This window comes from Mobula hypostoma, chromosome 7 (assembly GCF_963921235.1).
Source record: "Mobula hypostoma chromosome 7, sMobHyp1.1, whole genome shotgun sequence".
Classification (NCBI taxonomy): Eukaryota; Metazoa; Chordata; class Chondrichthyes; order Myliobatiformes; family Myliobatidae; genus Mobula; species Mobula hypostoma.
The window spans coordinates 77427543-77442800 of NC_086103.1; the positions used below are offsets into that span (position 1 = coordinate 77427543).

The 15258-nt window shown below is 41.2% G+C and overlaps 1 protein-coding gene across 4 annotated transcripts in view; it reads right to left on the reverse strand.

The window, feature by feature from the left end:
- LOC134348962 (M-phase inducer phosphatase 1-B-like) overlaps nt 1–15258 on the reverse strand; it is a 50406-nt gene that overhangs the window by 24434 nt on the left and 10714 nt on the right. For 3 of the 4 annotated variants that reach the window (XM_063052773.1, XM_063052771.1, XM_063052772.1), the window contains exons 6-9: nt 11729–11759; nt 6964–7065; nt 4384–4491; nt 4–126 (exon numbers count right to left, since the gene is read on the reverse strand). In XM_063052773.1, the coding sequence (XP_062908843.1) occupies nt 4–126; nt 4384–4491; nt 6964–7065; nt 11729–11759 (364 nt within the window). The remainder of the gene's footprint in view (nt 1–3; nt 127–4383; nt 4492–6963; nt 7066–11728; nt 11760–15258) is intronic. The other variant, XM_063052774.1, reaches the window with a different exon arrangement.

Here is a 15258-nt window from a genome sequence, read left to right on the forward strand (position 1 = left end):
TACCTCTGGATCATTCTGAATCAACTCCAAAAACTCATCAGGAGAACTGTCTTCACCCATGGCATAGTCCAGGCACACAGAGTCTTTTGACATTGCATGATTGACTGCCTCCATCTCAAATCCAAGCTACAAGTTAAAAATAATAATAGTTTTAAAAAAAGAACAAAACTGCTTTCCTTGTGTGGAGAGAGTTACAGGAATAATCCAATGTTAAAAAAACACTAATCCGCCCACTCTAAATCTGCAATTCAGTAACACTTGATGCATTTTTAAAATCAAATTCAGTGTATTCCAGTTAATCGGAATAACCACTTATTTCGGACAACTCTGAAAGAATAAAAAACTAATCGAGAAAATAGCCAGGATTCCCTTCCTTTATTTGGAACACGATGCCACCTAACTGGGATAAGAAACCATTGCCGAACAATTTCTAACTAGCGCTAGTTGTGTGCATTTGTGTGGCCAGTAGATGATGCAGTTGCTTAGAGCGAACAGCTTTTAAGTAGTTAGTTGCACGTGCTTGTGTTCAAACAGTGATTTCTGTCACTGCATAGTTGGCGAGAAATAAGCCGCAAGACAATGCAAAAACTATTTTGCTCACGGTGGCTTCAAGCATTCAGGCTTGGAGATGCGAGAAACAGAAGTGAAAATGAAATTCTTTCACTACTTCAACAAGTTAAGAAATACTAAGAATTTGAAGGCCTTAATAATCATCTTCTCTTTTACAAAAAAAGAGAAGAAAGAAAGAAGAGGATTTGGCGGATGCAGTCATCAAAAGCAATTGTATGAAGGTAATCCATTATCTGCACAGATTTTGTTCATTTACAGTCTAAAGAACATGGCAGTGTATAATTCCTCCGCTGATAACTATTAGGAACTATTACAGCTTGTGTTCCAACTTGTTCTGTATTTCATTAAAGTACACAATTTGCTATTCAGTTAAAATTAGCTTGTGTTTTTATACCTTTTAAATTTCCATGAAATTTCAGCTAACCGGGGCAGCTGCTTAACTGGGCCAATATGTACTGGTCTCAATATGAAGCAATTAAGCAGAATCCACTGTATTTCAGATGACACAGACACATCAGGGAGGAAATAATTCAAGGATTTTATAAACAGTGTCACATTATTACTCTTCACTAATAATCGGGTCTATTCCATCAGGAACACTCAGCTCCTGATCTCACCACAAATTTCACAGGGGAGGAGAACTCGACAATGGGGTAATACTTGACTGACAGTGACACCATGGACTCTTGTTAACATTTTAGCCCCTGTGCTTAGGGTTAGTGGTGGAGGTAGAGGAAAGTGCCACAGTGGTTGGGCCTACAGCTGGAGGATGGCCACATTTGGAGGCAAACCATCTCAGCCCAGGATGTTGAAGTAGGAGATAGGAAATGACCAAAACAGCATCCTAGGTCCAAGGTATTTTAAGCTCCTTCATCGTTGGCCTTCCCTTCACTAGCCAGCTACCCAGTGGGAATGTGCCCCATTGACCACATTTGTTGCTTTCCCCCCCAAAACCTAGATAGTATCCAAATGATAAGTTAAACATACACGGGGCAAGTCGACTCTCTTTTTGTCTGCAGCTTACATTGTTCCTCTGCAAATAATGGTGTTACATTTATCAAAACTGCCACCAGCAACTTCCAGAGAACAACTATTGATCAGAAGCTCAAATGCACCAGCTGCATAAACATCATTCACTTGTTAAGTGCTGTGTCATATGACATAAATGATCATGGTCTTTAGTAGTAGTAGTAGTCATACTTTATTGATCCCGGGGGAAATTGGTTTTCGTTCCAGTTGCACCATAAATAATAAATAGTAATAGAAATAGTAATACTACTATTAGTAAATAGTAATAGTCATAGAAATAATAGATAGTAATAGAAAATAGTAATAAATAGTTAAATAGTAATATGTAAATTATGCCAGTAAATTATGAAATAAGTCCAGGACCAGCCTATCGGCTCAGGGTGTCTGACCCTCCAAGGGAGGAGTTGTAAAGTTTGATGGCCACAGACAGGAATGACTTCCTATGACGCTCTGTGTTGCATCTCAGAGGAATGAGTCTCTGGCTGAATGTACTCCTGTGCCCAACCAGTACATTATGTAGAGGATGGGAGACATTGACCAAGATGGCATGCAACTTGGACAGCATCCTCTTTTCAGACATCACTGTCAGAGAGTCCAGTTCCATCTCCACAACATCACTGGCCTTACGAATGAGTTTGTTGATTCTGTTGGTGTCTGCTACCTTCGGCCTGCTGCCCCAGCTCACAACAGCAAACGTGATAGCACTGGCCACCACAGACTCATAGAATATCCTCAGCGTCGTCCGGCAGATGTTAAAGGACCTCAGTTTCCTTACATAACCATGACTGTTCTTGGCAAATTTTTCTACAGAAGCGGCTTGCCATTGTCTTCTTCTGGGCAGTGTCTTTACAAGACGGGTGACTCAGCCGTTGTCAATACTCTTCAGAGATTGCCTGCCTGGTCGCAGACAAGCTGGACTTGTGCACCAGCTGCTCATAGAACCATGGCTCATGTGACCCTGATGGGAGGAGGGGAAAGGGGGGTCTAAGCAAGTACCACGTCTTGCCCAAGGGTGACTTTCAGGCGAGCACCTCCTTTGGTAGAGACACATGTCCACCCCGCAACCCACTACCTAAATACACTGCACATTAAAACAAGGAACACCTATGGACAAGGACACCACCTACCATTTACAACACACAAGTCAGGCATGTGATGAAACACTTGCATGGTTGCAGGTAGCAACAAAAATTACCAACCTTGATAAAGCATACCATCAACCACCTACCCATTCCACCATTGGCATGCAGCATCTGCAGTGTGAACTAGCTACTGAAGACACCATAGCAGCCCGACAATACTTCTTCAGCCTTATAACCCAATCCCACAATCTCTATCACATGAGAAAATAATAGAGCAGTGGAGGAAAAAAAAAATCAGGAACAGCTTTACATGAAGTCAATGCAACCCATATGAAGAGGCCAATGAAGGAAAGTACTCTTACAATATTAAGCATCTAATGGACATATACATGATTCACCAAGGCATGCAAGGCTAAAGACCAAGTGTTGGTAAAGGGGATGTTTATAGGCATCCGTTGGTCTCGTGAGACCATGGATTTGTGCCTTGGAAGGTTTCCAGGGCGCAGGCCTGGGCAAAGGTTGTATGGAAGACCGGCAATTGCCCATGCTGCGTCTCCCCTCTCCACACCACCGATGTTGTCCAAGGAAAGGGCACTAGGACCGATACAGCTTGGCACCGGTGTCATCGCAGAGCAATGTGTGGTTAAGTGCCTTGCTCAAGGACACAACACACCGCCTCAGCTGAGGCTCAAACTAGCGACCTTCAGATCATTAGACCGATGCTTTATCCACTTGGCCATGCACCAACACCAACCAAAAGGGATTAGTATAGTAATATTCAGCAGAGTCGCATCGACCACCTTTCTGTGGTTCTCAAGGTACTGTGATAGATGAGTGCATGAACTGACATGACAAAGACTGCAGACTAATCCTGGTAAATAGATCAGTGCAGATGCATGGTTGATGGTCACCACTGACATGGTGAACCAAGGGATTAGTTTCCACGCCAGAGGACTAACTGTGCAACAATCCCAACTGGTTTATGGTTGCTCCTTTACTGCTGCTGAGTTAAAGCTCTGAAAATTCCTAAAGCATTTACACTCTACAAGAAAGCGCAAGGCCTTCAGAAGAGCAATCAAGAATGAATATTAAATCCTAGCTTGCCTGGTATTATGCATAATTAAAAAATAAGGCCAATCTTAACAAAATGAAAACAACAAGCTATCATCCTTCACTCATTGAATGAACTGTAGGGTACACCTGACCCACACTGACAGAAAGAACACAAGAGACTGCAAATGGTGGAATCTGAAGCGAGAAACAACCTACTGTAGGAACACAGTAGTATCTGTGGGTGGGTGGGGGAGAAGGAGAATGGGAGAAATTGTTGACATCGAGTTGAAACCCCGCATTAGACTATAGCAGAATCTGCTTGGCCCTGCTGAGTTTCAACAGAAGACCATTTGCTCACCAGGGAGGTCCTGCCTACCCACTGGCCCACAAAGACCAGGAAGCTCTTCGGAGGCATTTCTAATGATTGCAGCCTCTCAATGGGGCAGCTGCAACTGGCCTCTGCATCCTGAGAGGTCAATGGAAAGAGTTCCCAGAGGAGTCAAGAATTCAAGTGGTGCTCACCACACTGACTCATTGAATAGCTATGTCAATACTGGGGATGGATAAAGGAGAAATGAGGAAATCAAACACCAAGCTAAAGATATACCCTTCCACTCCCTTTGAACATGTCTGTTCAAGTAAGACTCACCAAAGATGATGTTGAGGAATAAATAGTTTCACAGACTTTTTGTCCTTGGGAGGGTGGCAGTGTTATCTTGGGAGCTAGGCAAATTGGCTTCTTAAACTCATCTCCTTCCTGGCAAAAGAAACGGTGAGGATAAAACTTGCAACACTAGTGGTAACATTTCTATATTGTAATCAAGATTAGTCTGTTACTTTAGTTTTCATATACTTTTGTTAAATACTAACCCAATCAACCATGCAGTAAGCATTCACTTGACTGACTCCAGGAATGGTGCGTGTGTCATACAAAGGATTTGGGTGTATAAAATAAGGAAAGACTAATTACACCGTAAATCAGGGGTTCCCAACCTGGGGTCCACAAACCTCTCAGTTAATGGAAGGGGTGGGTGTCATACAATAGTTTGGGAGCCCCTTCCTTAAATGGAGGAAAAGGATGATGTGAAGGAGCACAGGGATTTGGGCTATGTTTCAAAGCAACATCTCCTGTAGAACCGGTCATAAAATTCAAATGATCATGAATTACATTGTCAGAGCTACAGAATATAAACAGGATGTAATGGTGACTATATATATCTTTAGCAAGCCTAATAGGAAATAAAAACTAACTGGAAATGCTGTGCAAAGGAACACTCAAGCTTCCAGTGGACATTCCATCTACACTTAGCAGATCCTCTTCAATACATCGAAGTGATACGTTTTAAAGTGATAGCATTTCATCAGATTACAGGTTATGAAAAGTCATTAACTAGAAACATTAACCAGCTTTCTCCATAGATGCTGTTGAGTACATCAAGGTTCCTGTTATGAATTTCTTCCATTTCCATTCTTTGCTTCTTGTACAATAGGAACTTTGAATCTTGTGTGATAGGATATTGAGGCAAAGCAAAGATCAAACACCTACTCCACAATCATTTTTTTAAAAAAACAGACACAAAGAAAAAAAACAATACTTGAAAAGAAATTAATGAAAAAGTGGTATTGTAATTTTAGATCAGAGACAAAAGCAGAATTCTAACGAAAGGTCATTGATCTGAAATTTTAAACTGGCTCTACTTCTCAAAGAGTCTTTTCTGTTTTTAACTCAGATTTCCAACATTCCCAGCGCTTTGCTTCACAATATGGGTGATATGATAGAGGTGCTTACAGGCAAAGGTAAACATATATACAAGGTGATTGTGGGGTTCAAGTTAAGGATTATCAGTAAAGGATTAAAACAGATTTAAGAAGGTGTTGCAGAAGTTGCTTCTACATTTTTAAAAACAATACAGCACATCACAGGTCACTTATTCCCAATCACCATCCCCAATACTCCTACTGGCAGTTGCTGCCAAGCAAAAACATTAAAACAAAACTACTAAAATTTTGTTTGTTCTATTCCCTACCAACCTTTGGAGAAAACAAGTTTTGGCTCAGATATGGACTTGAAGGATGATTCAACTGGAAATGAAATCAGAACAAAGAAAGCAGACAAAGTCTGGGAGGATTTTGGATGGAAGCAACAGGAAATGGAAACACCTCACTAATGTAATTACACATACTAATCAGATATCAGACAAGAAAGAGGCTGTACTAAATGATAAAGAAACAAGAGATTGCAGACGCAAGGATCTAGAGCGAAAACCTCTGGAGGAACTCAGGCAAAATCGATGCAGGCAAAGGGATGGTCAAGTCAACACCCTGCAAGAAAACTGTTGACAATCCCTTTGTCTCCACAATGTTACCAAACCAACTGAGCATCTCAAGCAATTTGCCTTATACTCCAAATATAGTCAATTCAGTTAATTGGATCATTGGTTAATTGAAGCAACTCTTAAAGAACAAATATTAACTGATAAAATTGCTGGCATTCCCTTTTTTTAATTTGGGGCTGGTGACTTGCTGAACAAGTTCTAATTAGAGTCAGTTATATGTAGTTGTGTGGCCATTAGATGCCACATTATGCTTAGATCGAAGATTTATATAGCATCAGTTGCATGTGTTTGTGTTCAAAAGCAGTGATGTTTGGCAAGAAAGAAGCACTTAGAGGATTCTGATCTGTTTTGCTCACTGTGGTTTCAAGCATTCAGGTTTGGAGATACCAGAAATGGCTAGGAATGAAAATGAAATAATTTCACTACTTCAACAAGTTAAGAACAATGAAAAATTTGAAGGTATAACAATAGTCTTGAATGTTACAGTGAAAATGAAGATTTGGAGGATCCATTGTTGATTGCATTGTATGGAAGGCAGTCTGTCTGCAAATCTGCACTAGGTGCCTGCACAGATTTTGTTCATTATGTACACTGGATGAATTCCTCTGTTGGTAACTATTAGGAATTAATACACTAGTTTTACTATACTGGAGTACAATTGGTAATGTTCTAATTTGGTATGCAAGGGTTTCCATGACCCTTTGGCTAATTGTGGTATTCGCTTAACTGGGCCAAAATGTACTGGCCACAATGTGTTGCAATTAACCAAAATGCACTGTATGTCCTCAAACTAAACACAAAATAGCCAAACCACAGCAAGATTTTGAGAAATAAGCATATTCGGCCACAGCACTTCCAATCTCATTTCTTCAACAGTAAGAGACACTTCTTACATTTTCCTTGTTGTGGTCCAGACTTCTGAAATTCACATGATCTTGGAGCAGGGCTTGAGGGCCAGATGTAACCAGCATAGGACTGCTGCAGAGAATCTCCGGCTGAAAGGCAATGAATATTTACATGCAGGTCAGTATTTTAGAATGTGGTCTTTCTACATTTTTTGCATTTTGCTTGGTCAGTTAGCTTTTTGCATTAATAGCAACAAGATCAGAAAGACAAGGAAAAGTGTTCCAAAGCTTAACAATCAGCGGCACTTGCACGTCCCTAGAGCTGAACCTTGGCACGGCTGTGGAAAGCCAAATTCCAAGTGCAATAGTAGCAGGACCTCTGAGGTATTAGCAGCAATCTGGTGACTTTCAGTAGCAACTCCAGTAACTAGATTGTCTGAAATGAGTTCTTGTTTTAAAAAAATTCTTAAGGTAGAATTTGAATTCACAACCTTGAAGTTAGTGGTGAGAAAGAAAGCAATTAGTTAAAGTTCTTTGATTGAAATCCCTTGAGGAACTGGTACAATTCCTTGAAGAATTTGTTTTGAAGAATTTCCAATGGTTGCCATGGTAATATGCATACAACACAATTGTTCAATGTACAAAATATGTAATTTTTAAAAGTTAAGTTTCTTTCTTTCCTTCTCCTCTTGCTTCGTATATCCCCAGCTCCATATTTTCTTTCTTAAAGTTGCTACCTATCTCTGTAGCAATTTCACAGCTGTCCTTTACACCCCTAGGCAATTTTCAACTCATTATCTTTACAAGGCCTACATGTTATGGAAATGTTAACTTTGCTTCTCTCTTCATTGATTCTGCCTGATCTGCTGGGTGTTTCCAGCTCTTTCTGTCATGCAAGACATACACCTGACTGGGACAGATCTCAATGAATTCACAACCATTAGCTCCAGTAACAACTCTTGCTGTCAGAATTTCAGATGGTGAAGGGGGGGGGTGCATACAGGAATGAGATAGATCAGCTGTTAAGTGGTGTTGGAGCAACAACATTGCACTCAGTACCTCAGGAAGGGGAAGTCAAGGGAACACACACCAGTCCTTGGTTCTTGGTCCTCCAAAATATTCCGCATGGAATTTAAACTGGAGGTGGCAGAGGGCGGGCTTAAGAAGGAGATTTTTGAAGAAGAGAAACTGCCTTAAATTTAATTGGGCTTGGTTATGTGACTGGGTTAGGATTAAGATTACTTCATGTTGTAATTGTGCGGGGGAGAAATGAATTGTTGTACACATCTGACTTGGTAGTTAGCATTTCAAATTGAGTTGAGTGCCCTCGTCTGCTCCTAATAGATTTGGGTTTGATGTGGGATTGGTAGTCTATGTCGAGCTGACCATTTAACATTTTGTAAAAACAGGTCAGGCGGTGAGCTCCACGTCTATCTTGGAGAGAGTTCCACTTTAATGAATTTAAAAGTTGAGTGACACTCGGTTCTCTCTCATAGGTATTTGTGACAAATCGGGCTGCCTGTCTTTGGACTTGCTCCATGAAAATAGTGTTTTTGTTTGTGTATGGGTCCCATGCAGCAACTGCATATTCCAAATGTGGCCTAACAATGGTGAGGTACAACTTCTCCTTAACTGAAGTGAACAATGGTGAAAGTTGCGTCTCAAAAAATTTAGGACTCTTGTTGCATTCCCTGTTGCATGATGCATCTGACTATTCCAGCGTAGATCATTCTGGATTTTGATACCAAGATACTTGATATGTTTGGTTTCTTCAAGGGTGACACCTAGGATTTTATATGAAGTTTCACCTGGTTTTCTCTTCCTGGTGACATGCATGGTTTCACATTTGGAAGGACTGAACTGCATGCCCCATTGTTGAGACCACTCAACCATACTATCAAGATCTTTTTGGAGAGCATCTTCATCATCAGTTGACTTAATTGGCTGGTATATTAAACAATCATCAGCAAAAAGTCTGGCTGTGCTTGTGACTTTTTCGTGGATGTCATTAATGTAAAGTAAAAACAAATGTGGGCCCAGCACTGTCCCCTGGGGATTGTCCTATTGAGGGATCACCAGTGGAAAGAGTAAGCAGTTTCAAGATCCTGGGTGTCAACATCTCTGCAGATCTATCCTATACCTGACATATTGATGAAATTACAAAGAAGGCATGACAGTGACTATAGTTAATTAGGAGTTTGAGAAGAAATGTGATGTCAAAAACACTCGCTAATTTCTACAGATGCATCGTGGAGAGTATTCTAACTGGCTGCATCACCGTCTGGTATGGAAGGACCACTGCACAGGATTGGAAAAAGCTGCAGGAAGTTGTAAACTCAGCCAGCTCTATCATGGCCACTAGCCCCTCCAGCATCCAAGACACCCTCAAAAGGTGGCATCCATCATCAAGACCCCCATCACCCAGGACATGCCCCCTTCTCGTTGCTATCATCAAGGAGGTGGTACAGGAGCCTGAAGGCACATCCTCAATATTTCAGCAACAGCCTCCTCCCCTCTGCCGCAGATTTCTGAATGGACAATCAACCCGTGAACATGACCTCACTATTTTCCCCGTCTCTTTTAGCATTACTTTTTTTTAATCATACTTAATAATAAAAACTAAATTTTACTATATTATGCATTGCAATGTTCTGCAGCCACTAAAAAAGCAAATTTCACAAAACACAAATTTCATGACATATGCCAGTGATATTACACCCGATTCTGATTCCAAAACCTGGACATCAGTCAGAATCAGTAACTATGCCTGATACCTCCTTATCAAATCGAGGTCGATTATAATTAATATTAATTACACCCAAACGATCCAGGAGTTTGGATTTACTTCCATGTTAAGACTTGTGATTGCAGATGTAGTACCAGAATTCAGTTAAAAAAATTAAAACAAACAAAATTAGTAAAGGAGTTTACATATCTGATGGATTATCATGATAACCCAGCAGATATGTGAATTTACTAATTCCCAGTAGGGCGAGATATCCACCATTTTCCATGTGGCGGACGTTGACTGAACTGATCTGGATCCACTGACCTCAGGTGGGTATGAAAGGTGCCTTTCAATTGGGGGAGCAAATTAAAAACAGCACAAAATGGGAACAAGTCCAGGCCATTGTGCCCTGTATGGCTCAGCTATTCATCCACAGGGTCAGCAATGAAAACACCTCACCGCTGGGCTAACATTCAAGAACAGAGGTTGGCACCAGGTGTTGGAACATTACACCAGCTGTGTCACAGCCAATCTCATTTCAAAAAGGACCTCACACAAATAAGGATTTTGTTATTTTTATTGGAAAGGTTCTTTGGGACAAGGCTAGATACACAAGCCTGCGTATATCCTGAGCATTCCTACTGGGACAAAAAGGGATTGGAGAGGACAGAATTTGAACCCGTTTACTGCAGTTAACTCCACATACAATAACCAACAGATACTAGTTTTCTGAGAAATTCTGTTCAATAATCTTAAATAGAAAAGTGTAAGTAGGTCATGAAGTCTGAGCACAGAAACAAGTCCTTCACCTCACCACGTTCTTGCTCTCTATATGTACCCATCTACACTAATACAGATGGCCTGTGATAGATAGGTAGCCACCAACTCTTTCACAGTCCTGATACTTCGGTTAGATGCTTCTTAAATTACATGAGTGTATCCAGACATCCCACTCTGCAAAAACTCATTTCAGGGAGGTAGTGCCCCCACTCCCCACAACCCCATATCCCCCCTCTCCAGGTCAACCTCCAAGGGTGTATGTAATACTTTGTTTAGTGATTTTGTCTAATCTGTAAACCAAGTTGTGTATATGCAGAAAATGTGACATTAAAATATGTACTTATATTATATTATCATGGAGTTGTTTTTTTATTCTATTTCAACTTTAAGCAAGTCTACAGGGAGTTTGGCCTCATCACATAGGACATCAATAGAGTAGCTCTTTAGCAGCTGTCCAGCTAGTTTAAATAACATTAGCTATGCTAATGAACGAATGACACCTGTTAAACTCACCTCAACATGTCTCTTACATTTTAACCCACCATGGGCAATAGAAAAGTCACTGTTGCAAACAGTGCAGCGAACAACACTGTCATTATTTTTGAGGTCGACTGTAAAGCCCGGCCACAGAGAAAACTGATAGGTCTGCTTAGCACGAAGAGAGACCAGTCAGGATGCTCGCTCTCGCTCTCCCTCTCAAAAAAAAGATTTCCGGGATAATATACATAATTTCCAGGCGTCAGGGAGCCGCTATCAATATGCGGGAGACTCCCGGAACTTCCGGGAGAGGTGGAATGTCTGTGTATCTGCCTCCACCACTTCTTAAGGCAGTGCTTTCTCAATTCCTCAGTCTTCTCTGAACCTCCTACCTCTCAACTTAAACCTCCTGTCTCTCTGCTTAGGCATCCCACCATTGGAAAAGTAATTGTTTACTATGAACCTTATTAAAATTTTATACACCTTTATCAGTCACCCCTCAGCCTTCTCAACCCTAGCTTAAACAATCTTTCCTTATCACTGCAATGCTCCAATCCAGGCAACATCCTGGTGAATCATCTCTTCACTCCCTCCACCTCCATCACATCCTCTGTCGTCGTCACCTATTCCACCAGCCTACTGGCATTGTCCTGCCACCTTACCCCAACCTACATAACACCCGAGAGCTCATGTCCATCTCAGTAAACGGTTTAGGTCAGTAGTTTATGTAGGAGGCAGCCTAGGAACAGACAGGCTCTGCTCCATGCTTCTCACCACACTGCTTACAGTTCTTCAAAAGATTCTTTCTCAGAGTAGATGCAGACTTACCAGTAGTTGTCGGGTTCTTCCCACAAGGTGCCTGTTGCAATCAAACAAAGGTAAATCACATTAGAGAACACACAATCTGCAGAGGCAACAATACCCTGCATTTCAAATCCATAGTCCAAACAGGGACCTAAATCACAAAGGAAAAGTCCGGCATGAATCAAACTAACAAGGAGTACTTTTATAGAGAAAGGAATCTCTTACGGCTTTATCCAGCATTGTCTTTGTTTTTCCCGCATCACAAAGGCACAGGTAAATGCATCTGATCTCTCCTTAGCCAACTCACAAAGAACTAATGAAAGCAACTATGAAAGAGTTCACTGTGGAGCAAGAAGTTTTTAGTTTGGTGCCCCTTTCCAGAGATCTGAAGGCATATTCTAGGCTGGCACCCCAATGTAGTAATGAAAGGACACATCATCATCAAGACATTATCATATTTCAACAACACATACCAGTGATAATAAACCTGGTTCTGAATGAGATATTAAAATCATCTCCCATCCCACTAGGATATAAAGTGGCCCATAACAATTATCTCAAGTATAGGGGAAACGCTTTCGTCAATAATATCAACCTCCAATCAGACAACACTAAAATTAAATTATTCAGTCAACACCTCACTGCCGTTCTTGACACCTCATACCCGCTAAATGTATTACTTCCAATATTTCTAAAGGTAGTACACGGCTACAAAAGCTGTACTTATTTGATGGTCCCTTTGGGTGCCCTGGGCTGCACATTTACGAGCATTAGAATGGATTTTACGATGAGCAGACTATTCACAGCACTTGCTGCGGACTTCAAAGAAAAATTATGGAACTCTAACAGTCAGTGTTGTGGATGGCAGCATTCCTAATATCAGTTGCATTCTGACACCAACTCTAGGCATACTGCAGGGGTCCGTTTACATCATCAAGCAAGCTGAGCAGCCATTTGCAGTGAAGATTTCTCCCATCAGTGCAAACCAGGAACTGACAAACTGAATGACTAATGGGTTTTTATACTCCGTAGAAGGGTGATTAAAAATTGCAATGGAGGTAAAAATACGATATTATATAATCCACTGATTTTTCAAAGATGGAATGGAAATATCTGAGGCTCTGCAAATATAAAAATTAGACATCCAGAGAGTTAATTCAGTGTTAATTATGAATTAGTTGGGATTTTTAAAAAATCTCATTTAACAAGGTTTAACATTCCCTTCAGCAAGTTTTTACAGAAGTAATATGTAAAATGTTGAAGTTCACATGAGCTAAGTGACATCAGCAGTACCTTCAAAGAAGGTTCAGGATGTCACTGACTTGGAATACCACTCTGAACTTTGCAAGTGTGAACTCCAGATGTTGTTATCAATTTCACAGAATCTTGGCAGTGCACACCAACACACAGGTTTGCAGTCATAACAATACAAAATATCACGGAGACACTGGGACATGTTCCAGAACAGGAAAAAAAAACAACACAAAATCAAGTACCATTTCATCCCTCACAATCCTGAGAGTGTGAGGTAAACACAGTGGATATGATCTTCCCACTATTCAGGACATTTACAAAGACAAGTGTGTAAAATAGGCCCAAAGGATCATTGGGGACCTGAGTCACCCCAACCACAATCTATTCCAGCTGCTACCATCCGGGAAACTGTATCGCAGCATAAAAGCCAGGACCAACAGACTCCGGGACAGCTTCTTAGGCAATCAGACTGATTAATTCATGCTGATATAATTGTATTTCTATGTTACATTGACTGTCCTGTTGTACATACTATTTATTATAATTCAATTCAATTAGCCATTCTAACCCAGAATACCTCAACTACTAAAAGGGATGGGAGGTGGGGGTAAAGTGGGAGAACAGAAAAATCTAAACATTAACCACAACCATGAACAGGAATCTTCAAAAAATTTGTTGACTGCGAATGAGCAGACTTTGTATTTGGCTTGGGAAACCTCAAACCTTGCAGAGACTTTATGTATCGTTAAATTAGGCTTAAAACTTCAACTCCATGCTTTTCAGAACAGCTGCAGTCTTGAAAGGAAGTTGCATATCAGAACTTAAATAGAAACACGTCCATTTTCAGCATGTCCGGGTTGTTCTTCTGTAATCATGGGACAACGGTTTAGGAGAACTTCTCCAGAGAACCAGCCACAGACCAGAAAAATAGACTCAGTAAGGAAGCTTTAATTTCACTACCTAGAAAGAGAAACCTGCCCCTCAGAATCTTATGCCCAGAAATTCAACTGCATACTATTAAGACTAGCATACTGCTCTACAGCATCAACTGTAAGACTGGGGTGTAATTCTCACTGCCTGCCTGTAAGGAGTTTGGATGTACTGCCCATGACCACATAGGTTTCCTCAGGGTGCTCTGGTTTCCTCCCACATTCCAAAAAGACGTTCAAGTTAGTTTTAGTGAGTTGTGGGCATTTTATGTTGGCACCAGAATCATGGTGATAATTGTGGGCTGTTCCCGGGCACATCTCTGACTGTGTTGGTCTCCGATGCAAAAGATACATTTCACTCTATGTTTCGATGTACGTGTAACGAAAAAGCTCATCTTTATTTTTCCTTTGCAATTAAACAGCACAGTGACTCATCTAGCAGAGCAACTGCCTTGTAGCTCCACTGGCTGGATTCAATCCCGACCTCCAACACTATCTGTGGGGGAATTTGGCTGTTGGCCCTGTGACTAAACGCACATTTCCTTGTACTTCAGTTACTTTTCACATCCCAAAGACATGTGGTTACTTGCAAATTGACCACAGTAAATTCCCCCCTATCGTGCAAGCAGATAAATCTGATGGGAATATGGGGAGAATAAAAGTAAAATTAGTTGCATGTTAATGTGCTGCATAGACTCGCAAGGGCCAGACGTCCAGTCAGGTGAACCTTCTCATCAGGCAATTAATTACCTTTTCAGACTATCATTTCCTTATCAGTATCTCAATACTGAATGCCTACCAAATCCTTGCCTCCACTTAGACCCATCTCTTCCCACCTTCTTCCACCAGAGATCCCAAACCCTCCTACCTCCAAAATCTCCTACTCCTTGACTGATTTGAGACTCAAGCTTCAAGCTTTTGATTTCCTGACACCATGAGAAATGTCTAAACCACAACTATCTAACCACCCCAACCCCTGCTCACCTATTCGCGTCACTTGGGTCTTGCTTGTTCTACTCCTTGGCTTGATCCTGTTCCTTTCTTCACTACAATCCCCCCACCATCTCAAATTATTTCTTTTCCTTGCTCCCTGGTGCAAGGGGGAAAAAACTGCAACCCTCCTCCTCCTGCAACCACTCCCTTCCAAACTCTAACACACATAACCCAGGCAATCAAGCAACAGAAGAGATAGGCCACAAACAAGAGAAAATCTACAGTCACTGGAAATCTAAACAACAAAATGCTGGAGGAACCCAGTGGGCCAGGCAGCACCTGTGGGAAAAAAAGTACAGTCGGTGTTTCGGGTCAAATTCCTTCATCACGACTGGAGAAAAAGATGAGGAGTCAGAGTAGAAGGTGGGGGAGGGGAGG